This window comes from Strix aluco, chromosome 1 (assembly GCF_031877795.1).
Source record: "Strix aluco isolate bStrAlu1 chromosome 1, bStrAlu1.hap1, whole genome shotgun sequence".
Classification (NCBI taxonomy): Eukaryota; Metazoa; Chordata; class Aves; order Strigiformes; family Strigidae; genus Strix; species Strix aluco.
Genome location: NC_133931.1, coordinates 17,929,715 through 17,953,318, shown reverse-complemented (window position 1 = coordinate 17,953,318; position 23,604 = coordinate 17,929,715). Strand labels below are relative to the sequence as shown.

The following is a 23,604-nucleotide window of genomic DNA, read 5'->3' as shown; positions in this document are numbered from 1 at the left end:
TAGCCTTTGATTGCCTCTGTAAGAGCCCTGGGGATAACCACATCTGAAACATTAGATATCAGTAATCTGAAAGTTGCTTTAATTATTCAGGAAATAGAGTTCCAAACAGTTGCTATACTTGGGGATGTTTCTTATCTCACATGAAATAAAACATTCTCATCATGATTTTGCTATGAAGTTTTTCATGCCCTGCCATGATAAAGTATGTAGTAAAAATTAGAAACAAAATAAAATGTTTGAACATCAAGGACAAAGTAAAAAAAGCAAAGCAAAAAAAATGTTTGCAAATAGTGTATTGTTGCTGACATACCAATACAAAATAATATTAAACCCTATGGATTAATTCCATACAGTGATTCAAACATCTACTTGGACTTTAGTCATCCTTCTCCAATATTAGAGTAGAATCATACAATCGCAGAATCATTTAGGTTGGAAAAGACGTTTAAGATCATCAAGACCAACCGTTAACCTAACACTGCCAAGTCCACCACTAAACCATGTCCCTAAGTGTGACATCTACACATCTTTTAAATACCTCCAGGGATGGTGACTCAACCACTTCCCTGGGAAGCCTGCTCCAACACTTGAAAACCCTTTCAGTGAAGAATTTTCTCCTAATATCCAATCTAAATCCTTGGCACAACTTGAAGCCATTTTCTCTTGTCCTATCACTTCTTACTTGGGAAAAGAGACTGACACCCAGCTCACTTACAACTTCTTTTTAGGTAGTTGTAGAGAGTGATAAAGTCTCTCCTGAGCCTCCTTTTCTCTAGACTAAACAACCCCAGTAACCTCAGCTCCTCCTCATAAGACTTGTTCTCTAGACCCTTCACCAGCTTTGTTGCCCTTCTTTGGACACGCTCCAGCACCTCAATGTCTTTCTTGTAGTGAGGGGCCCAAAACTGAACACAGTATTCGAGGCATGACCTCACCTGTGGCAAGTACAGGGAGATGATCACTTCCCTAGTCCTGCTGGTCACACTGTTTCTGATACAAGCCAGGATGCTATTGGCCTTCTTGGCCACCTGGGCACACTGCTGGCTCATGTTCAGCTGACTGTCGACCAACACGCCCAGGTCCTTTTCCACCAGTCAGCTTTCCAGACACTCTTCCCCAAGCCTGTAGCGATGCATGGGGTTGCATGTCCCAAGTGCAGGACCTGGCACTTAGCCTTGTTGAATCTCATACAATTGGCCTCAGCCCATCAATTCAGCCTGTCCAGATCTCTCTGCAGAGCCTTCCTAACCTCAAGCAGATAGATCAACACTTCTGCCCAACATGGTGTCATCTGCAAGCTTACTGAGGGTGCACTCAATCCCCTCATCCAGGTCATTGATAAAGATATTAAACAGAACTGGCCCCAATACTGAGCCCTGGGGAAAGCCACTTGTGACTCACCACCAACTGGATTTAACTACATTCACCATAACTCTTTGGGCCCGGCCATCCAGCCAGTTTTTTACCCAGCGAAAAGTGTGCCCATCCAAGCCATGAGCAGCCTGTTTCTCCAGGAGAATGCTGTGGGAAATGGCGTCAAAGGCTTTACAGCCTCTTAGACAACATCCATAGACTTTTGCTCATCCACTAACTGGGTCACCTTGTCATAGAAGGAGGTCAGGTTAGTCAAGCAGGACCTGTCTTTCATAAACCCATGTTGACTGGGCCTGATCACCTGGTTGTCCTGTACGTGCCATGTGATAGCACTCAAGATGATGTGCTCCATAACCATCCATGGCACTGCTGTCAGACTGACAGGCCTGTAGTTCCCTGGATCCTCCTTCTGGCTCTTCTTGTAAATGGGCATCACATTTCCTAACTTCTAGTCAACTGGGACCTCCTCAGTTAACCAGGACTGCTGATAAATGATGGAAAGTGGCTTGGTGAGCACTTCTGCCAGCTCCCTCAGTACCCTTGTGTGGATTCCATCTGGCCACATAGACTTGTTGCTAACCATTTCCCCTTGGATTATGGGGGCTTCATTCTGTTCCCCATCCCTGTCTTCTAGCTCAGTGGGATGGGTACTCTGAGAACAATTCGTCTTACCATTAAAGATTGAGGCAAAGAAGGCATTAAGTATGTCAGCCTTTTCCTCATACTTTGTCAGTATGTTTCTCCCACATCCTATAAAGGATGCAAGTCTCCTTAGGCCTCCTTTTGTTGCTAATGTATTTATAGAAATATTTTTCTTGTCTTTTAAGGCAGTAGCCAGATTAAGTTCTACTTAGGCCCTTCTAATTTTCTCCCTGCATAAACTCACAATATTCTTGTAATCCTCCTGAGTGGCCTGCACCTTCTTCCAAAGATCATAAACTCTCATTTTTTTTCCCCGAGTTCCAGTCAAAGATCTCTGTTCAGCCAGACGTCTTCTTCCTCGCCGGCTTGTCTTTTGGCACATGGGTGTGTCCTGCTCCTGTGCCTTTAAGATTTCCTTCTTGAAGAATATACAGCCTTCCTGCACTCCTTTGTCCTTCATGACTGCTTCCCAAGGGACTCTGTCAACCAGACTCTTAACCAGGCTGAAGTCTGCCTTTTGGAATTCTAAGGTGGCAGTTCTGCTGAACCCGCCTCCTTACTTCTCCAAGAATCAAAAATTCTATCATTTTGTGATCACTATGCCCAAGACGGCTTCCAACTATCACACCACCCACAAGTTCTTCTCTGTTCACAAAAAACAGGTCCAGCGTGGTGCTTTCCCTTGTTGGCTCACTCACCAGCTGTGTCAGGATGTTATCTTCCACACACTCCAGGAACCTCCTAGACTGTTTCCTCTCCACTGTATTGTATTTCCAGCAGACATCTGGTAAATTGACATCCCTCATGAGGACAAGGGCTAGTGATTGTAAGACTTCTCCCAGCTGCTTATAGAATATGTTGTCTGCCTCTTTATCCTTGTTGGGGGGTCTATAACAGACTCCCATCATGATATCTGCCTCATTGACCCTTCCCCTGATTCTTACCCATAAACACTCAACCCTGTCATCACCATCATCAAGCTCTAGACAATCAAAACACTCTCTAACATACAGGGTACCCCACTGCCTCTCCTTCCTTGCCTATCTCTTCTGAAGAGTTTATATCCATCCATTGCAGCACTCCAGTTGTGTGAGTCATCCCACCACATTTCCATGATGGCAACTGTACCATAGTAATATTACAACTGTCATAGCTGTCCTGCAGCTGACACAATCTCTGTAAATAAAATTACCCTGATCTAAGTTTAGTAGGCATATTCAAAAGCATTGAGAATCTTACTCTACCAAGCTTATGAGAATGTAGTCCAAGGTTGACTCAGTCAGAAGTCTAAAAGCAGATATTAGCCAAGTATTTGGCCTCTGGAATTATATCTGGAATTGACACCTCTGAGAATGCAAATGAAAGACAAGTACATGAAAGCATATGTCCCATTAAACACAACTGGCAAAGGATCAGAGCTATCCTCTTAGACGTTCTCCCTCCTAGTTCTCCTTACATTCTGCCTTATTAGACTGCAAATAAAGAAAATCACTGAAATATGAGAGATGCAGTGGGAAACAGAAGAGCTTACCTTCACAAACTGGAACTTTCCCAGTCCATGTGCCATCAGACCTACAGGCTCTATGCTCTGATCCTCCTGCCAGAAAGAAGCCTGGCTGACAAGTGTAAATCAATGTATAACCAAGCGAGGGAAGATCCATTCCTGCCACATTAGCATGAGTTGGTGTTTCTGGTTGCTTACAGCTGTGAGCTACAGAGAAGAGACAAAATATCCTTCAGTCAAAACGGTGAAAATATTTCTTAAAAAATAATCTATACCCATTCTGACAGGTAACTAATGAAGAGAAAAGCATCAATTAAAAAAAAACCATTTAATTCACATTAAAAATTACTATATCATCTATAAATTACTGTTCTGAGCCTATAAATGCACTCTTGAAAATGGACCTTTCAATTTCAAGGGAACAAGAACTAACTTAAATGCACTTGCACAACCAAAATTAATTGTCTGCATATGCGAACATAAAAAACACACATTTTACCACAGTTAAAAAGCAGTCATGGCTTGTGAATTACATGACTTATGATATCTGTGTAGTATTGAATAACAGTAAATAAATGGGTCATTTGGAAAACACTTTGAAAGGTCAAGGAGAAATTGTAGGTAAGGCAAGTTTTAAATATCAGTCAGAAAAATTTAATTACCATTCCTAATCTCATGTAAAGTGTCTTAAGTCTTTAACAATCACCAGAATCTGAGAGTCTTGTGTTACCTCAAAAACAGCAAGCTCACCTTTCAACACACTGAGCTACTGATTTGCTGTTTGCTTAGGGGAAATGCTAGCACCAACTGAAACACTAATGTTGTTTTCTTCTGTGGATATGCTCTCCATACACTGAAGTGATTCTATAAGGTCAGACCTTATAAGGTGAGACTATTTCCAGAAAAATACAGCTGGCTAGCTGAAAAACTAGAAAGATTAACAATAATGTTATACCTTCATAAATAAGCACTATTGCCAAAGTGTAAATGATCGAAGATATTAAATGCCACTTCCTGTACACAAGTAACAAGATTCTCTGTATTTCCGATTCAAAAATTTCCAATTACAAACCTTATTTTCCCCTTCTTAAAATATCCTGACTCTTTAGTTGGGAAACAGCTCAAACTCTTCACTAGAACTGATTGTAACTATCTGATCCAGTACAAGTTAGGGTTGTGTCAGGCTTTCCTACATGTCCTGTTCTCACCGCCTCCTCTCTTCTTTGGAAGGGTTACACCCTCTTAGACAGAAACTTACTATTTTCAGCATCTCTCTGGATCAAGAGCTGTCTGTTATTCTCATTATTTTCTGGTATTTTTTTTTAATTTTATAGGCTATTGTAGAAAAATTCACTCACAAAATCACATTTCTAGCTGCTGTAAGCTAGTAATGCACATTTATAGTAAGTTAGTAAAACTATATAAATTAACTTTTTAACAATGTTACTTGAACTTAATAGCCCAGATAAAAAATGTGATAGATCAGAAATCTATCATTTACTTACGTATGCATTCTGGCTGGATTCCACTCCATGTAAGGTCAGGAAGGCAAGTTCGTGTTGTTGAGCCATGGAGAAGGTGTCCTTTTTTACACTGAAATTGAACAATATTTCCCACCTGTTGAAAAGTAGAAAACACAGTAATATTGTTATGAAGAAATATCAGTTGTGGGTTTTTTTCCCAAATTTGATAACAAACTCCTTCACATTATGCAGACTGATGAATTGTAATGTTTTTTCTGTAGAAAGAAAATTAATTTCACAGAGCGTTTTATGAAATAAACATTTGTTTCATTCTCATTAAAATTACTCTCCCCACAAACTGAAATCCTCCATGGAAAAGAATCAAAATCTCATCTTCTGTGGTCTCTCTGGTGTGTTGCTTTGGGCCTGGAACAGTTGAGGTACTGTGAGTGTGGAAACCAAGCTTACTGTGGCTTCCTAGCTCTGGACCAAGGAGAAGCCAGTTAGGCAATCCTGCAGCAAACCAGGGAAGAAGTCACGGAGCTGAAATGGGTAATAGATTCTGCTGGACCTTTGTTGAACTACACCCCCCCTTTGTGGAATGCTGAATGAATTCACAAATTATAATGAGAAATATTTCATTAGAAAATGCATGGCCTGGTCAACAAAACTGTCTCATGCTTCAGAAAATATAATGTTCCTATAATATTTTAATTTTGGTTTTTGATGACAAGAAGTAAAAAAGAATTGTTCTTTATACCATGCAGATAATAGAAACTGGAACACAAGTACATTACAATTTACAATAGCAATCCATCTGAGATTAGTTTTTAATTATTATGCTTATTATGGGTATGTGTTGCATAAAAATGAAAATAGAATTCTTTAGTCAATAACAGTTTCTGCAAAAACAACATGGAATAACTTGCTCAGCATGTCCAGTCATGGTGACATTGATGAAAACGCAAATATTTCTCAGTTTCCATCAAAAGCAGAGAAATTAGATTACAAGTATATCATTCAGAAAGTAGTTTATTACATGCTGTGACTGGTTAACTAAAATATTAAGGTGTGTAGATCAAATCTACTGTTCTGTAGTGACCTGTATTAATGTATTTATCAACCCATGTTTAAATGAGAAGTTGAAAACTGAACTATACGTGACAGCACATTTATAGTTCTGTTTTGTTTTGGGGTTTTTTTATTATTTTGTTTAAATATATAACACTTGATTTAAATTGATGTTCAAAGGTAAAATGTGGACTCTTTCACAATAATTTAGTCCTGGGAAACAGCATTTCACTGCTACAAGTAGTCATTTGAAACTTTATAGTACTATTCCATTTCAGCTCAAGCTTCTCATCAGAACGAAATTTAATAATAACCCATGAACTACAGGTAGTAGCTCATCAACGCAGTATGTGATTTAAAATTCATCTCCTTTTTTTTTTTTTCCTCTTTATTGTGTTCACTGGACTATATAATTAGTTTTAAAAGATTTTGAAGAAAATACACTAAATCACTTTCATGATTAAGCACAAAGTGGGAAAACACTAAAAGTTTTAGAAGTTGCACCAAATAGAAATGGAAGTAATTTTTTTGTGTAGTAAAGAGCTTAGTTAAAACAACCACCACCAATATATTACTTTACAACAAGTATTAGTCTTATGAAAGATTTGTTCATTTCTGTAATCTTCCTCTATCGAAGCAGTCTCCATTCACAACTATGGAAAGAACACCTGCCACATTTAGTCTTTTGTTGTCAAGGAAGACAATACTTCAACATTGTCTTTAAAACCAAGACCCTTTCACCCTTGCTCACACCAAAAATATTCCAACCAAACCCATTAAATATACTTTCTTAATATACTTCTGAGTAGGAACTTAAATTTCTTTCTACTTTGTTATTTCAAAGTTGACTTGATGTTTTTCCTGAATATAAAATATTTAAGAAAAAAATATAATTGTTTTGTGATGTGGTGTAGCTGGACATCATGGAAGTCAAGGAGGTAAAGAAGTTAATTGGCTACTTATACTCAGGTATCTATTCTAAACTGTAACTAAGTTAAAGATTCAAACTGCAGTAGTCAATGTCAACTTAAGAAATAGCAACTGTAAGGCTTTAACTGCTTAGTTACACTACTTCACTTATTTTCAATTAACATTTTATGTGCTACATTCTCTTTTTTTTTTTTAAAAAAAAAAGCCCTATCTTCAGAGCGTGACAGTTCTCATGATGTGATTATCTTTCATATGTTAGCTCAACACCACTTAAATATGGGCAATTTTGAATTAATCAGATAACTACAATCTTGAAATTTTCATCTACATTTTAGTAGGATATTACCTAAAATAAATTTCTCATTGTATAGAATCTCTTTAGAGGAATAAAAATTCAATAGATCAAAATAATTTCAGTATATTCAGAACAATTCAGTATATTGTAATTCTACACATCAAGAATGGTCTGAACAGAAAGTTCATACTTCACAAGTTGAAAGGACTGGAGAATCATGTCCATAGACTCTTCAGACCTACAGGACTCAATGGGTAACAGCGAAAAAAGGAAGGAGGTGTGTTTTTTCAATTTTCTGTAACTTCTCCCTCTTCTTTAGCTGTCTATTAATGACTTCTGTTGGACACATATATTGAAAGAAAACTGTTCACCTGAAGAGCAGAACACAGAGAAATTTTATCCACTGTCTGCCCATCTTCACTGCAGCTCTGCCTAACTTATGGCTTCACTGAAGCTTCATTGCCTAAACGCCTAAACATCAAACCAGTTCTTTAGTACTAGAAATATGTCCATGAGATAAGGAAATGGCTCAAATTGCCAAGTAAGTAGAAAGGTTGAGTTGCTGGCATTCCACAATTTAAAAAAAAACTCACATCAAACAACCAAGAAAAACCCACAGCAAACAAACAAAAAAACCCCAAATCATTGTTGATATTGCAACCAGTTGTTGCAATATCAACTACTTGATCCAAACCAATAACTACTAGTGAAACTATTTTCCTTATTTCCTCACAAAAAAAAAATGGATGTCACCTGTATTATCCTTGTTAGGGAAACACAACCTTTATATATGTAAGCCCCAGAAGTAGCATAAAAAATACAAGTTGCCCAAGTGATTAAGATGTTTTTAGAAGCGTTGCAATGCTACTCAGGATAATGAATAAATAAATAAAGGAATTACGCTCCATGCTCCTAAAATAATAATAACAATAAAAAGATTATAAACGATGTGCAATTTAAAAAAAAAAATAAAATAAAAAGAGAGTAATTTAAAAATTTTCGGGAAAATTATTTTCCAATGTTGTTATGCCAGCGGCACCAGGTGGCGCTAAAATACAGCCTTCTATGGTCCTCAAAAATTCCCAGTCTTGAGATGTTCTGATCTGTTCGAATTTTTTGTTATACAGCTTGAATCGAAGCACTAGTGAGGAGAGCCGGGGAAACAGCTGAAATATCTTTGTTCACTGTACTCTCTAGTTTTAGGGAAGAACTATTCTATATGCACAGTCAGCTATTGTTTGGATAGTTCCAAAATCAACATCACTAGATTTTCCTTTACCAAGAACCAAAGATCATATATTTACTATTCTCTAACAGGAGAAAAAGAACAAGTATATAACATAGGTGAAATATGCCTTATGGAGTAGATTGAAATATAGTGTGGAGCTGCGGTGTGAGTGGTGTAAAAGTGTGTTAAAAACATAAATAACCCCAGGTGTATCAAGAATAACAGAGACAAAAAAAAAAAAAAAAGGCAGAAAAAAACATCAAAAGCACACTCCTACCAGTGAAGCACTCCAGATTCTGACACTAACATCCCCCGCTGACATCAGTCTGAAGCCACAGGCCTCAGGATTCTGAGAAGCAGAAGGAGCCAGGAAAATTACATGGTGTCTTATAAGGCTTAGATGACATTTTCATTGATGCAGTGCTGTGCTAAAGGAGACATCTACACTGTGCTAGTACAGCATTTCTATTGGAATTTCATCCTACAATTCAATCAACACTAAAGGTTTTATAAACATTACATTCACAGAGGGAGATTATTTGCAAGGTTGCTCCACATCTGCAGATCAAGTTTCATACAGGATTTCACAAAATAGAACCAAAGAGCTAGCATAGGGCTACCGCTATTGTAATGCGGCTATTCTTTCTAAAATCAGATTGCCCTTTGGCTCCCTTCAGGCTTTAATGGTGGGGAAAATAGCCGAATTTCTACAAAAACGTATGTTGGAAAAGTATGAGAAGTAATAAATCTAACATATATGACTGATTGGTCTAAGAAGTTCTAAACTGTTTCTTCAATTCAGTAGTATCTTGTGTTGGGACAGTTTATGGTGAAAATGCTATAAGCTATTTTCTATGTTACTAGCAATATATCTGAAGAAATATTTCAAAACCAGTTTCTTTCCAAGGAGCAATTTATTTTGCAGATTACAGATGAAGCCAGTATTCACTAAGTTCCAAAGATATTTTGTCTTCATTGTAATACACTGTTAAGGTAGATTTGTCAAATCCAAAATTCTCAGATGAAAGGTAAACATCCTAGAAGTACATATTCATAACAATTAAAGCAGGTGATGCTACTCATTTACATGCAATGCCTGATATCCAAATAGCACTAAACTGGTATTTTGATGTTATTCGAATGCAAAAGAACCTGATCCGCTTCTGCTTGATGAATTCAATACTGAACAACAAAATCCATGCAAAATTCTGTTACCTCTTTGTTACAAAGCTCCTATTTAACAGTTGAAACACCATTCAAATGTGAGGTTGTGATATTTGTGCTTTTGTTAGTGTAGGTTCCAGGAGGTCAGGTTTTGATATGCCTTTCAGTCAAACCTGGAATTATGTTGCATATGCCTGAACTTTCAATGCAATCAATGAGATAGGAAAACAGATAATCAAGAGTAGGGGAAATGACAAGAACAAAAAAACAGTTCTGTGGAAGTTCATGACTTGACATTAGTATTGTGAAAAACAAGTGACAGTCAGGTAAAAAAGGAGGTATTGTCATTTGTTGAAAAACACTTCAACAGGACTCCACATATGAAGACATGAATTCTACTGTCAGACTACAGCTTGATTTTTTTTATGAGACAGAGACATACATTTGAAACTTGACAATTAAGTCATATAAGTGACCCTATTAATATTAGTTTGAATGTGAAGAATTTAAGAGAGTTTAAAAAAACCCCAAACTGCAAAAAAAACCACAACCAAAAATCCCATCAAACCCCCAGTTGAGAAAAACTCCTCACCCTGGGTTAAAGTCAGAAAACCATCTTATATATTCATCAGCAAAAACTCCTTGTTATGTGTTTACCAACTGCAAAACCTTTTGCTTAATTTGGCATAAGCTCTTTTGGTCTATTGTTTAAAATGATAGACAGAAGATTTATCAAACAAAAGAAAATCAAAGCCATCCTATGTTCTGTGTTTTGGTATAATTTAGAATTATTCTTTACCTTTCTGCTATGGATGAAAACAAAGGACATTATTATCCCATTCATACAGGAAGTTAATTATAGCATAATATAAATTCACTTATAATATCTTTGCAGTTTAAATGAGTCATAACATTATAGAATATACAGTAATGTAATATTTCTTTTCAGGATCTACAGACAATAATTTGTCTAGAACTGATAATATTCATTGTTGTGTCCACCCAATAAAGAGCTAAACTCAGCTTCATCTTACGAATGATACTCCCACCCTGGTCTGTATTAACTAAGCAATCATATTAGAGTAACCAGAAATTGCATGCAGACATTTACTTACTAGATATAAAACCAAATTCGCTGTATGAGTGTGAGGATAAGTTGCTGGCTAGGTAAGAAGACTATAGTTCATGCAGTTTAAATCTGCTAGGTACTAACCTTACAACTGTGGGATCAAGATTGTAAATTCTGCCAGCAGCTACACTTCTTTTAGAAATTATTTATCAGTTGATATTTTGCCTGGTATTTTGACAGTTCCATGCTAGCTGTGAGTGATGCTTTTATTCACAACTACAACAACTACACCACAAATTAGAAAGTCTGTGTTAGCTTCTTCAGTGATAGAAAGCTCATTAATATTCCAGAGAAACTGTGACAATAAAATTGTAGAAAATGGTCATTGCAATGATTTATTTCTTACACGGTTGAATAAAGAGTTGCCCTCTAGTATAATACTGTATTATACCCAAAGGAAGTTAACCCAAGGACTGCCCCTGTATATTCTATCTTGGCATGAAACAGCACTCCATTCCCTGGAGAAAACTGAGACAATTATATTACCACTGCACATATGATTGTGATCTAGCATAATCTAAAAACCTAAAAACTGCTAAAACAATCACTAAGCAGGAGGAGTACTGGATAAAGGCTACCAAAATGACAAACCAAAGAAATTTTTGGCCATGAAATTTTGAGAAGTCTTTAGCTATAACCTTTGCTTCTAAAAAATAATTTCATGTTGTAAATATTTTCAAATTTCAAGGAATCCTTTCTTGCATTTCTGGCAATCTGCAGTTTTAATTTAACTCCTGCTACTAGACAGGCACCAGATACAAGCAGGGAGCTGCTAGCTTACTCTTCTGTCTAGTCCTCTTCACATGTCTGAAGCTTTCAGTCCTGACACCAAACACAGACGTAGCAGAATAGTTTAGACTCTCAGTTTGTTTGCAGCTACCTTATCAGATTCCTAGCAAATTATAGGGCACATTTTTTGCATCTGTACACCATTCACCCATGAAAACGTCTCACTGACATCACTGGTTTTTGTGATTCAGAAAATCAGAAATTCAGAAGCATTTTCAATTTCACAATTCTGTTTCTAACAGAAGCTATGCAAACACCATTTGCCACAACACACCCTTGTAGAAAAGGCAACCAACAGCCTCCTGGGTTGCATTAGGCAGAGTATTGCCAGCAGGTTGAAGGAGGTGATTCTTCCCCTGCCCAGCACTGGTGAGACACAAGTGGGTGCTGGGTCCAGTGTTTGGCTCAGCAGTGCAAGAGAGTCAGGGACATACTGCACTGAGTCCAGTGATGGGCCATAAAAGGGAGCAAGGGACTAGAGCATCTGGAATACAAGGAGTGGCTCAAAGGGCTGGGATTACCCAGCCTGCAAAAGAAAAGGCTCAAGGGGAATCTTATCAGTGTGTAATAAAACTCACTGAGGGCTGGAAAGGTGACGGATACCTTTTTTTTAGCGGTGCCCAGTGACAGCACAAGAGTAAATAGGCACAAAGTGAAACAAGAAAATATGTTTGAAAATAAAACCCCACATTTTCACTGTAAGGGTGATCAACCTGGAAAAGGTTACCCAGAGAGGCTGTGGAGTCTCCATCCCCGGAAATATTCAAAACCCTCTGGACACAGACCTGATCAACCTGCTCTAAGCTGACCCTGCTTTGAGAAGGGAGGTTGAACTAGAACCTCTCCAGAGGCACCTGTCAGCCTCTGTGACTGTGATTCCTTTGTGGTCATATCATTCCAAATGTAACAACAGAACTGCTCTCAGGAAAAAAAATATCCACTGTTTTTTGGAGTGTGTCTACACTAGCAGTTTGGCACACAGTATACACACTTTTAAGGAGAAAAAGCCTACTTGATAAACAGTAGGGAGCACTTATATATTGGTGGGGAGATACTGAACTCCTTCAAGGTGAAACCAAGCAGAACTTGATCACCAGGGTTTCACAGAGCGCATTGTTAATAGGGACATAATGTCAATGTAATCCAACAGCTAGAAATAAAGAAACACAGCAACACGCCAGCAACCATCTCTTACAGGGCACAAGCAGTTTCTGGACCTCTAATTAGAAGTTTCTAGACTTTGAGGTAGTATAAACATTTTTTAATAGGCAAGTTAATAAAAATTAGTGTACTCTACCTGATAGCCAAATGTGTTGTTTTGTGACCCATGCCTTGGCACTCCTGGATTTTCACAGGCTGTGCGAGTAGGTTCTTTAAAAAAAAAAAAAGTTACAATGAATTAAAGACAAAACAAATTACAGTATTTTAATGAAATACACGAATGTTTCACAAAATTAAACTTGTTAAATGACATGTAATAAGCCAATGAGATAAACAAAAATAAAGTGACTTGATTCTTAAAGAGCATGGAATAACACCAGGATAATTCAAAATAGCTGAAAACTCTAGATTGACTTATCAGGAAAAGGAATATTGAGCATTTCAAGAAATTTCTATAATATGGGTGTAACCTTACCAATACATCGAGGAGAAGAACCACTCCATGTGCCATCTGCTTGGCAAATCCTGGTGCTGGAGCCAACCAAAACAAAGGGAGGATTGCAGCTGAAAGAGACTTCTGACTGATAGATGAAGCTTTTGCCTTCTCTTTTCCCTTGAGCAGGTACTCCAGGGTCACCACAAAACTTTGCTGTGAGAAAAGACACGATAGAAGTGGAATGTGTCATTTATTAAAATACAAAAAAATAACGTGAACTTAGTCAAGCAGTTACTCTAAATTTTATATTTATTTTATTAAACACAGGTTAAATACAGAAACATTTAATAGGAATTCAAAGAGAGGCTAGATAGCCAATTTTTAGTCTGTTTCAGTTGGCAGTAGTTTTGCTAGCTGTACAAAATGCCTACATAGTGGGCTTGGTCAGTAGCTTGAAGTTGACACTTAGGGTTATACAATTTATTTTATTAAGGCCCAAATGTCCATAATTCACCTCTGCCCCAAGCCACATCAACCTGCAAATCTTCCTATAGATAGCAATCAGAGAGTGTAGCAAACCTTCATGTCAGTCTCCTGTCCTCTCCTGCTTCTGCCATCTACCCTGTGCTCGAAATTTTTGTATGATTAAAGGATTTGTCAAACAGATTTTAGGAATCATAAATTCTTACTTCCTTATCCTTCACTGAAAGATAAGACTTGCTATGTATGGCAGTACAACGCTTGAAAGTCAGAACAGCTAACAAAAAAAAAAAAAAAAAGGTAAACAAATTTCAGCAGCAATCTAAAAGTCAAACACTAATAAGCTGGTATTAGACAGGATAAATTTGACTGATAAGGAACATATTCTTGAATTGATCTTTTCACTTTGTACTGATCAGCTAAAGATTTCTTACGTCTGTAGCATAGCATAACTATGTAAATGCACTGCTGGCAAATTTACTGGCCTTCTTCTGCAGTATAAAGTACTGATTACTGTCAGAAGCTGGATTTTGAATAATTGATTCAGGAAATGCAATCAGCTATGGTAAACCCTGTGCCATCAGACTATATTATTCCCTGACACACCATGAATTCCAATATGGTAGAGTCTAATTTCTTACCAAACAGAAAGGGCTGTAATACACATAAACAGCCCAACACTAATCCGGATGTGTGCAATGATATATTACTAAAAAGGCCTGTTGTACAGACAGTGGAATTTTCTGCTCCACCTTTCTCTTCTACAGACAAAATTTAAATTACATCTCTTAAACAACCACCTTCAAAATACATTTCTATTATCTCTATATTTGTCACCCATGCCTTAAACTTTCCAAAGGACCTGCTCACATGAAATGGTCCTGCTCTTTACCTCTGACTGCAGACACTGACTGTATGGGAAATTCATTCACACACATCTTGTTGAAGAAAAGGGCTTAATCTGTAACATACCAGAAATGTATACAATTTCATGGCTTTAAGTGGAATGGGACTGTCTACAGAATTATATGCAGAATATAGGCTTCTGAAAAGATCTATGAATTGGGGATAGTGCAACACAGTGAACCTCATTGTGTGATTGACAGATCATGGTTGTAATTTATGTTTTCATTAGAAAATTCAGTGGAAGTCTTAATTTGAAAATACATGAAACATTTACAAATTTTTAACACAGAGTCTTGAAACTGTCTCCTGAAACCGTACCAACAGAGTAGCAACCACTCTCAAGGAAAAAAATCCTCACATTAATAAATGCTTTTTGGTAAGTTTATTAATTTTTTATAAAACTAAGTAATCTCTACCACTTAGTTATCAGTCAACTTTACCCAGTCATTAAACAGCTACTGAATATCTGCCTTCTATAGAGGTTACCATGGAAACCAGGCACCATAGTAAACCACAGCAGTTTTCCTCTGATATTGGAACAAGGGACTACAGAATAAATTGAAGTTGCAGCAAACTGGAAGCTCGGTGAGTGCTCCCACTCCCAGTGGAAACATTTTCCTAAGGACTCTGAGACCCTTCAGCAGAGACAGGGCCGTGGAGCTCTGGCACTGAGACTGTGAGTCTAGACTCATTCTTTAAAGACATTTAATTGATTAACAGCAAGTTACATCTGTAGTTAGGAATTTTCAGGCATAGGCCTTTTTTTTTTTTTTTTTTTTTTTTTCCATCTATTGCCAAGCTTATAAAAACAGCAGTCCTTTACTGAAATTACTGTATGAATAATTAAGTGGACAAATTCACTAGGTCATAGATGAGAAATACTCAACCAAAGATATGACCATATTCCATTCTGAATAATTATAGCAGGTTATAACTATACCTTGCATATCTTCAGCTACAGGCTCTATGGCACCAAGCTGGGAACTAAATTTCTGATGTCAAGAACTGCTTAAAGATTGCTCATTGAGAATGACTTTCACCAGCTCCCTCTCATTTCTGCCAGATGGCAGCTAGTTTAAGCTCTTTGACAAGCAATGGCTGCCAATTGATTTCTGTTGCAAGCCAATGGGTAACCATTGCACATTAACAACATTCAGTTAATGTAATCTCTGCATGAAACAGCCTTTAACTCCCAGGCAGCTGCATTTTGTGCTAACTATACCTTTTAAAAAGTTTAAAGGTGGACCCTCTTTTCAGAGCATATTGCAGTATTGAGTATTCCAACCTCAAAGATGACAAATAGCTTGTGGTATCCAAAAATGAATGAAGGACACAATATTTCAATTGAGAAGAAATGATTAAAATAATTTTTCATGGTCTTTGATGTTCATAACATAGTAGACTCTAGAAGAGCTCCATTTAGACAACTTAAACAACAAACGGTGGGTTTTTTTTCCTTCCAGAAACAATGTTTTTCACCATGTTCCAGCTCTGGCACAGACAGTTTCAGCAGCACTAAGCAACTGTTGATGGTATGAGAATATCATTAGGAAGAAAAGGAAAAGATCATCTATATGATATGCTCTCATAGTAGTAGGACATAGGCAAAACAGAGAACATTTTTGAAAGGGAGAGGTGCAGAATGCAAAAAATAGTAAAAGAACGGAGAACGGCATTTTGCAACATTTAGCGAGCTACTTGGCAAGCTCAACTACTTGGCAAGCTTGAATTAAACTTCAGCCGTGAGATGAAATTATCCTCTTCCAGTTAGACTCGTTGCTCAAGACCACCAAAACCATGACTTTCAGTGGTATAACTATTCTACAAATAACTACAGAACCTCCTTCTTCAGTGTAACTGATTGAATATCTCTCAGAAGCATCACAATCACTTCTTTAAAAAGATTTTTTAAATAATGAGTGGAATGATTTCAACCTAAAGAAAAAGCCACATTTGCTACTGTAATGGAATTTCTAGCAGTGTAAAAATCCATCAATGTTATAACTTTCAGGTTAAAAAAATTTGCTGCATAAAACATATAATTTCATTTAGTGTAGGGGAAGAAATAGACAATTGTCAAGGAAGGATCCTGGGGCCTAGTCAAAAATAGAAAAAAAATCTCTTTGACATCAGAGAAAGTTGAGGATAATCAATGAGCAAATAAAAGAGATTATAATGAAACTTCCCCTATTCTATATGTAGCCGGATCTGAAAACAAGACAGCACCTCTTAATCTTGTTTTGTCTTGGATCATTTTGTATGCATTGCCTGTAATATTTTCTCCGTGTTTGTGTTTAAGGCTTCCTATATGCTCACAAAGCATTTACAGATATTCTTATGTCTTCCTCAATCTACAAATTATGTTACAATTCTGGAAAATATAGAAGGATCGTATTTGTCACAGGATTGAAATGAACTGAGCCACTGCTGGAGAAAAAAACAAACTGAACACTTTAAACAGGAAAAAATCACTATAGTTGAATAAAGAAATACAGGACTATACAGTAAATACATACGCAAGCACTGAGGTACTTCACCACTCCACGTTCCATTCCCAACACAAGTCAAAACAGCAGGAAAAGAGAGTTCATATCCTGGAGAGCAGACATAGCTAATGCTAAATCCCCAGTCCAAGTTTGTTCCTTCCAACCTTCCATTAGAGATCTGCGGAGGAGTTGGGCAGGTAACAGCTGTAATAATATTCAAAATAATTAGGCCCAGCTGTTGTAAATATCCCCAGTGTACACAATTACTAGAAGAACCATATGTGCTAATTTCACCTTTTTTAGAGGACAATACAGTCAGGACATGCTATCTTCCTCTCTGTGTTCTTGCCACATTTCCTGAAGTTAGTACTTCTTGTTTCCTCCATTTAGGAGACAGTGGCTGATTGATTAAGTGTTTTAAATAAAACAGGATGCTGCATCAAACCAAATAGGAAGACTACCCTAAAAATCAGTATGGATACTATGAAGTGTACAACATTTAAGATATGTCTGGTAGTATACTACAAAATTATTTTGTTTGTCTATTTAGACAACATAGAATACAATTATCTTTAGTTACCATAGTAATAGTCAAATGTTTTATTCCTGTTAACCAGCTTAGGCATTTGTTGGATATTAATGCCCAGGGATGAAATTCCAGGATGATTGTTCCAAAATATGACTTGAAAGCCTGTTTCTAAGTACCACAGTTTGGTTAGTATTTGCATCATGAATAGCTCCTCACCAGAAAGCATCTTAGCTTCTAGCTAGAAAGGAACAATTTAAGGATTTGCAACCTCTTGAAATTGTCAGTGTTGCTACCTCTAAGAAGGCCAACAAGAAGTATTTCAGTACATTTTCTCATTTCCAGGCCTTCCAGGAAAAAAATAGAAACATCTTCCACTCAGTTGTAGGAAAGAGAACTGGAAAACACCACAGGAGGACAGTAGAAATAACTGTAGTGATGAAGATAAAAGTGTTATTCACTGGATAATGGGGTAGTAACAGACAATTGTTAAGTGAGAGCTGAAGGAAAGAGAGTATAAAAGAAATTAAGGGTATGAAAGAAATGAAAAAAAAAAAGTATCAAAAAGAGAAAGGGGGAAACTTAAGCCAAATTTACTAGAATGAATGACAAACTGAAAAGGGGTAAAAAAGAGAAAAGTTGGGAGAAATTATGCTATCAAAAAAGAAAGAAAGCAAATGAAACTGGTAAGATTTAATTTAGTGGAGACAGCTGGAGTAAATGAGAAGAGGTGATGACTAAAAATAAAGCAGAGAACACACAGGTCACAAGAATGGAGGACATGAAATGTTGCACTCATAGCCTTTAAAATTAGGTTTAGACCTGTCATCTTGCAGGCTCAAAAGAAGACAGAGACACTAGATCAGGAGTATTGCACATTTGAATGGGATCTGTAGGAGGTTCACCATGTATTTCTCCATTCTTGTTATACTCTTTGGTGAGAGAATCTCAACTATTTACACACAAAGATGTTCTGCAGCATCATTCATGGCTGTTTGAGAATGCTGGATGAAGGTAGTACTATGATCAAATACTCCTTTGTCAATCAGTAAACCAAATCTAAATTTTAAGGCCCTATTTTTTATACTTTCTGTTTCTCTTGCTCTGGTTCCTAGTTTAAAAATAACCACCAACCAACCAACCAACCCAGAAAAGGACCTGATAGCTTTTGCCACACTTTCATGGTTCTTTAATAAAAGTAAGTCAAAATAAGTACTCCAAGCAGCAAAAGTCTGTCTGCATTCTCCAAGAGCTTCATGATTAGTTCTTTTTAAAAGAGCTGTATGTTTTAACCTCTGAGCTGAATAATACAGGAAGAAATGCCAGTCAGTAATTAGGAAAGGAGAGAGAAGAAGTAGCATGAAAATAGGTGTAATATCAGAATTTGGGGGTAAAGAAAGAAAAACAAACCAACATCCAGCAGCAAGGCAGAATGCCTCTAATTATTTTGGTCAGAGATTTAACCATAAATATGTACCGCAACATTTCTCAGTTTAAGAGCTGAAAGTATATTACAAATGCAAGTCTTCAGAAAACACAATGATTGAATAGTTGAATATTTAGTTGTAGATGAACATGTATCCTTTTCCAACTAGGCAAAGCCAGAGAATTATTTATATCTTCTATTTCAATGGCACAGTGACAATTATGCATCCATTTTCTGCCCAGTTCATTTATCTGTTATTTTAACTAAATGGTACCAGAGGACCCTGGCACTTCATTCTGACAGTAAGAACTAATTGTTACATATTTCAAACACACTACTGCATATTATCTATTACTTTTAATTACACAGTCAAAGAAATGGGGATTATTAACTTACCTAGTGCGTTCACACAAACGTGTGTGGAGTAGAACAAAATTCTGAGAACACTAGAGATTCTGCATATGATTATTATTTAGCACTTATACAAGACATAAATATGTATGACCTAAAAGCAGAAAGGCTGAAAAACTCAAAGTCAAAACAGAGTCTATGTACGGTTCTGTTTGAATCATATCAGAGTTAGATCTCCTTCTGCCAGTTAGGTGCCCTATCATCCTCAAGAATTTGAGGCTGGGAGACTGTATCATAAATACTTATTCCATCTTATGATCTTCTAGCTGTTCACTTACAGCCACTCTTGGAGACAGACAGACTCTTGGTCAATACAACCAGTATGGCCATTCTTCTGTTCTTAAAATCAGTTTTGTGATTGAAGCTGAAGTGGGCTAAGACCACAATAAAAATAGAAAAATAAGTGAATTGTTAAGAAGATCTTGAAGTCTGACACCCTCAAGAATGTGTTGGGATAATAACTTTAAAAAACTGACATTATCAAAGATGAATTAGAATTAAACTGGACTTGGTAAGATATTGGGAGAATTTTACTCAGCAAGGAAAGTAATTGCAAATGGGTGGAGATTTGAAATTTATTTCATCTGTTTTGAGGAATGAATTCAGGGGAGGAAAATGAGAACTACTGAGCAGGTATGTAACGGTACTTCCTGAAAACAAAACAGAAATAATATGGATAAGAACAAAGTAAGTACAAACTTAGCTGACTAAGTTTTAAAAGAATAGAGATCAGACATATTTAGTGTCAACCCAGAAAGAAAACACCAAAATGGTAATGCTGCTTCTCTACAGCTGTGGTATCAGGAAGAGTGAGAAAAATGACTCTCTAGAGATGATATTTTAGGGTTTAGTAAGCAAGTGAGTTTATCAAAGAAAATTGTTTTGATGACACAGATAAGGTGGTCTTTCAGTCATGTTCAGATTTTTGGCTGTTTAAATTTCAACAGAGAGCATTAAAAAAATTCAAATAAAACAGAAAATCAGGAATGCAATTAGTAAAAGAGAGAAAAGGAAGATCTTGAGATTAATCTTTTTGGTTTTCACAGTAGAGAAAATACCATGAAGCAGAAAAATGTTTATTAGAAAATTTGCTTGAAGGATTTAGTCTTTTTGCTGAATATGTTGATACAGCAGAGTGATGCTCAAAGGATCCCTCCAATGAAGGAGGGATCAGATTAAAACCCTAGTATTATGGATAGGTAACCCAGAACAATTTGCCATTGACAAAGTTCGGTTGTATATATGCAGACCTTTCCCAAAAATGTCTTTTTGTAAAGACAGGGACATATATAAGGTCATTTTTGGTATGACACGCTAACCATAACAAACAAACAAACAAATCCAAACCATCATTTCATGTTGGTTAATTCAGTTTAGCAGCAAAGTAATAACAGCTACAAAAAACCATTCAACATACTGTACCAGTATGAAAAATAAAAGGGAAAAGAAGCAAAAGATGGAGTCACCATTCCTGCAGCCAAAAAGTCAATTCAGTGTATTCATACCAACAGTAAGTTTTGATTTCTGTGGAAATATTTGCCTGACTTATTACAATAAACAGTGGATGTAAATGTCATAGAAGAAATAGTCGACAATCAAAATGAATGTTGTACCTTTGCATGTTGGGATTACTCCACTCCACGTGCCATTGCTAGTACAAGTGCGAATTAAGGAGCTATTTGATTCCATTGTATAACCAGGTTGGCACATATAAGTAACATTTTGTCCAACGACATAATCATCACCATATCTCATGCCATTGGCTGGGACTCCTGGATCTCCACAACTGATAACTGCAAGTAAATAGTTGAGGAACAGATTTTAAAACCTAGCTGTGATTTATATGTGAGGGGAAAAACACAGCAAAACTAGGAATTTATTGGGGCAAAAAGTAAAAGGAAAAAGTATCATAAATTTTATCTCAATCAAGAAAACTTATATGTCATCTGAATTAGCTGCCAAACACAACATGTGGAGCTGTTATATTTGGAGAATATCAGTACATCTGTTCACCAGTAGAAGTAATGGACTGTAAAATTTTGATCAGTAAAATTTCAAGAAAAAGAAAAAAAGTAAGAAATAATCCACCCTTTGATACCCTCAAATTTTTCTAAGTTCAGAGTTTCATTATTAAAGAAGCAGATATCTATTGTTTAGTTTACTTTTCCACAGGTACATCCTGAAAGGAAACACAGTCTGGAAAATTTAAGATAAATGTCTGCAAAAAGCTCCCAATTTGTAAATGCTCACATGGTTACTATGTACATAAACAGATGAGAACGTTCAGGCAACCCCCAACCATGGGCCATGGCTTATGCAAAAATTAGGCTTATTGTACTTCAATGAGTGAGAATGGTGGCAAAACGTCTTGTGACTTCTAGTGTCAGGAGATAATTCTTAAAGATAATCTCTTAATGAGACTAAATATTCATAAGGAGTTAATAAAAAGTTATATCATTATAATCTGTGAATAATATTAAAATAGGTGAGTTTCTCTCAGATCTGGTCTATTGGATCTATCAATTTCTGGAACAGTGTCAGAGGAAGAAATCTTGAGAACCCTAATGGCAATGAAAAAATCTGTTGTTTTCAGTAAAAAAAAAAACAAAACAACAAAACAACAAACACTGGAAAAAAGAAAGTCTAGTTCATACAAAATACAGCACCCATGTGTTTTACATTTTATCTTACAGTAAACTTGAATATATGTTTATTTGACACATTCCACTTACTATCCTTAATGTTGCAAATTCAACTAAAATCACCCTTGATATTTTTCCAGGTATACTATTGTTTTCACTGGATTACAACATAATGCTCATGTCTTTATCCTTTTTTTCCCTAATCCTTGTTTCATCTCTTTAGATTTTCCTGTATGAAGAGTATTTCAAATCATTGTCTTACGAATTTAAGAACGTGCAAACACCATACACCGTATATGATAAAACAACTCCACAAACGATCCATTTATTTTATATTGTTGAAAACTTTTTTCATTGTTTATTTAAATCCAACTAAATCCATGCTCTCAGCTTTTTCATTCACCTTGAATGCCACACAGATCCCTTGGCCAGGGCACAACCTCAGCGAGCTCATTGACACAGAGGAGCTGCAGGCAGCTCCTACTCAGCATCAGCAACTACACCAGCTTCATATTCTTGCTGTGTATCTAGCAGTGCAGCAAGAAGTTCTCACGAGAACATTGTTTCTGACTGTAGAAAACATAGAGTTGTTTCCTTGTAAGAAAATCCTATAATAGCTTGAACAACCGAAGGGAGAATCTTTGCTATGCCATGCTGCACGCAGGTCAGAGTCTTGTTCAATGCTACACTGCCCAGGGCTCCCAGCATCTAAAGGAGCATAATATTATCTATGCTATTCTCTTCTTACAGTGTTAGGTCTAAAGAAATAGCATTTTCAATGATACTCAAGAAGCAGCCCATTACTTGGTATCTGTGATAAGTATGGTCTGGCTGTAAATTTTGACAACACCTGGACTAAACAAAAGTGGCATATCCTGAATTTTCCTATTAATAGAGACATGAGAAAGAACAACCAGTCAGGCCATGGATACATTTTATGTGTGTGCTTAGAGTGGTGTTGGTGGCCCAGAAAGAAGGTGGAGATCCTGTCTAGATAAAAGATCCTGGAATTGGGGAAGATCCTAGAAAAGAATGTGTGGAGACAAATGTCAGGGGATGAGTTTCATATGAGCAGTGTCACAGCATGAACCAACAGGACTTTGGATCCATCCTTCCCAGGACAGCAGAGAACTCCCCAAATGTAATCCTGAGAGGGGGTGAGGAAGTGTGAGATAATCGGACAGGTAAAAGTTCTAAACTGCATGGTTCTTAAATGGATACCAACATCCAGATCCACTGAGGGTTTCTGTTTACTTTGTGTCACCTGTGACAGCCACTAGGGACAGGTGTTTGCCTAAGCTCTTCTGGAAACCTGCAATGGTTCCATGAGGTTGCATGACTTCAACAGGCAATAAGCAAATTTTGGGAAATCTTGTCATAGTAAAAAATGGAGAGCATGTGTACTGGTTTTGGCTGGGATAGAGTTAATTTTCTTCACAGTAGCTCATATGGTGTTGTGAATTTGTGGTGAAAACAGCATTGATAACACAGGGGTGTTTCAGTTATTGGTGAACACTGCTTGCACAGCATCAAGGCCTTCT

The 23,604-nt window shown here is 36.8% G+C and overlaps 1 protein-coding gene across 2 annotated transcripts in view; it reads right to left on the bottom strand.

The window, feature by feature from the left end:
- CSMD3 (CUB and Sushi multiple domains 3) overlaps positions 1 to 23,604 on the bottom strand; it is a 756,099-nt gene that overhangs the window by 21,006 nt on the left and 711,489 nt on the right. For both annotated transcript variants that reach the window (XM_074808674.1, XM_074808748.1), the window contains 6 exons: positions 21,035 to 21,214; positions 17,089 to 17,262; positions 13,226 to 13,399; positions 12,887 to 12,960; positions 5,026 to 5,137; positions 3,548 to 3,727 (listed from right to left, as the gene is read on the bottom strand). In XM_074808674.1, the coding sequence (XP_074664775.1) occupies positions 3,548 to 3,727; positions 5,026 to 5,137; positions 12,887 to 12,960; positions 13,226 to 13,399; positions 17,089 to 17,262; positions 21,035 to 21,214 (894 nt within the window). The remainder of the gene's footprint in view (positions 1 to 3,547; positions 3,728 to 5,025; positions 5,138 to 12,886; positions 12,961 to 13,225; positions 13,400 to 17,088; positions 17,263 to 21,034; positions 21,215 to 23,604) is intronic.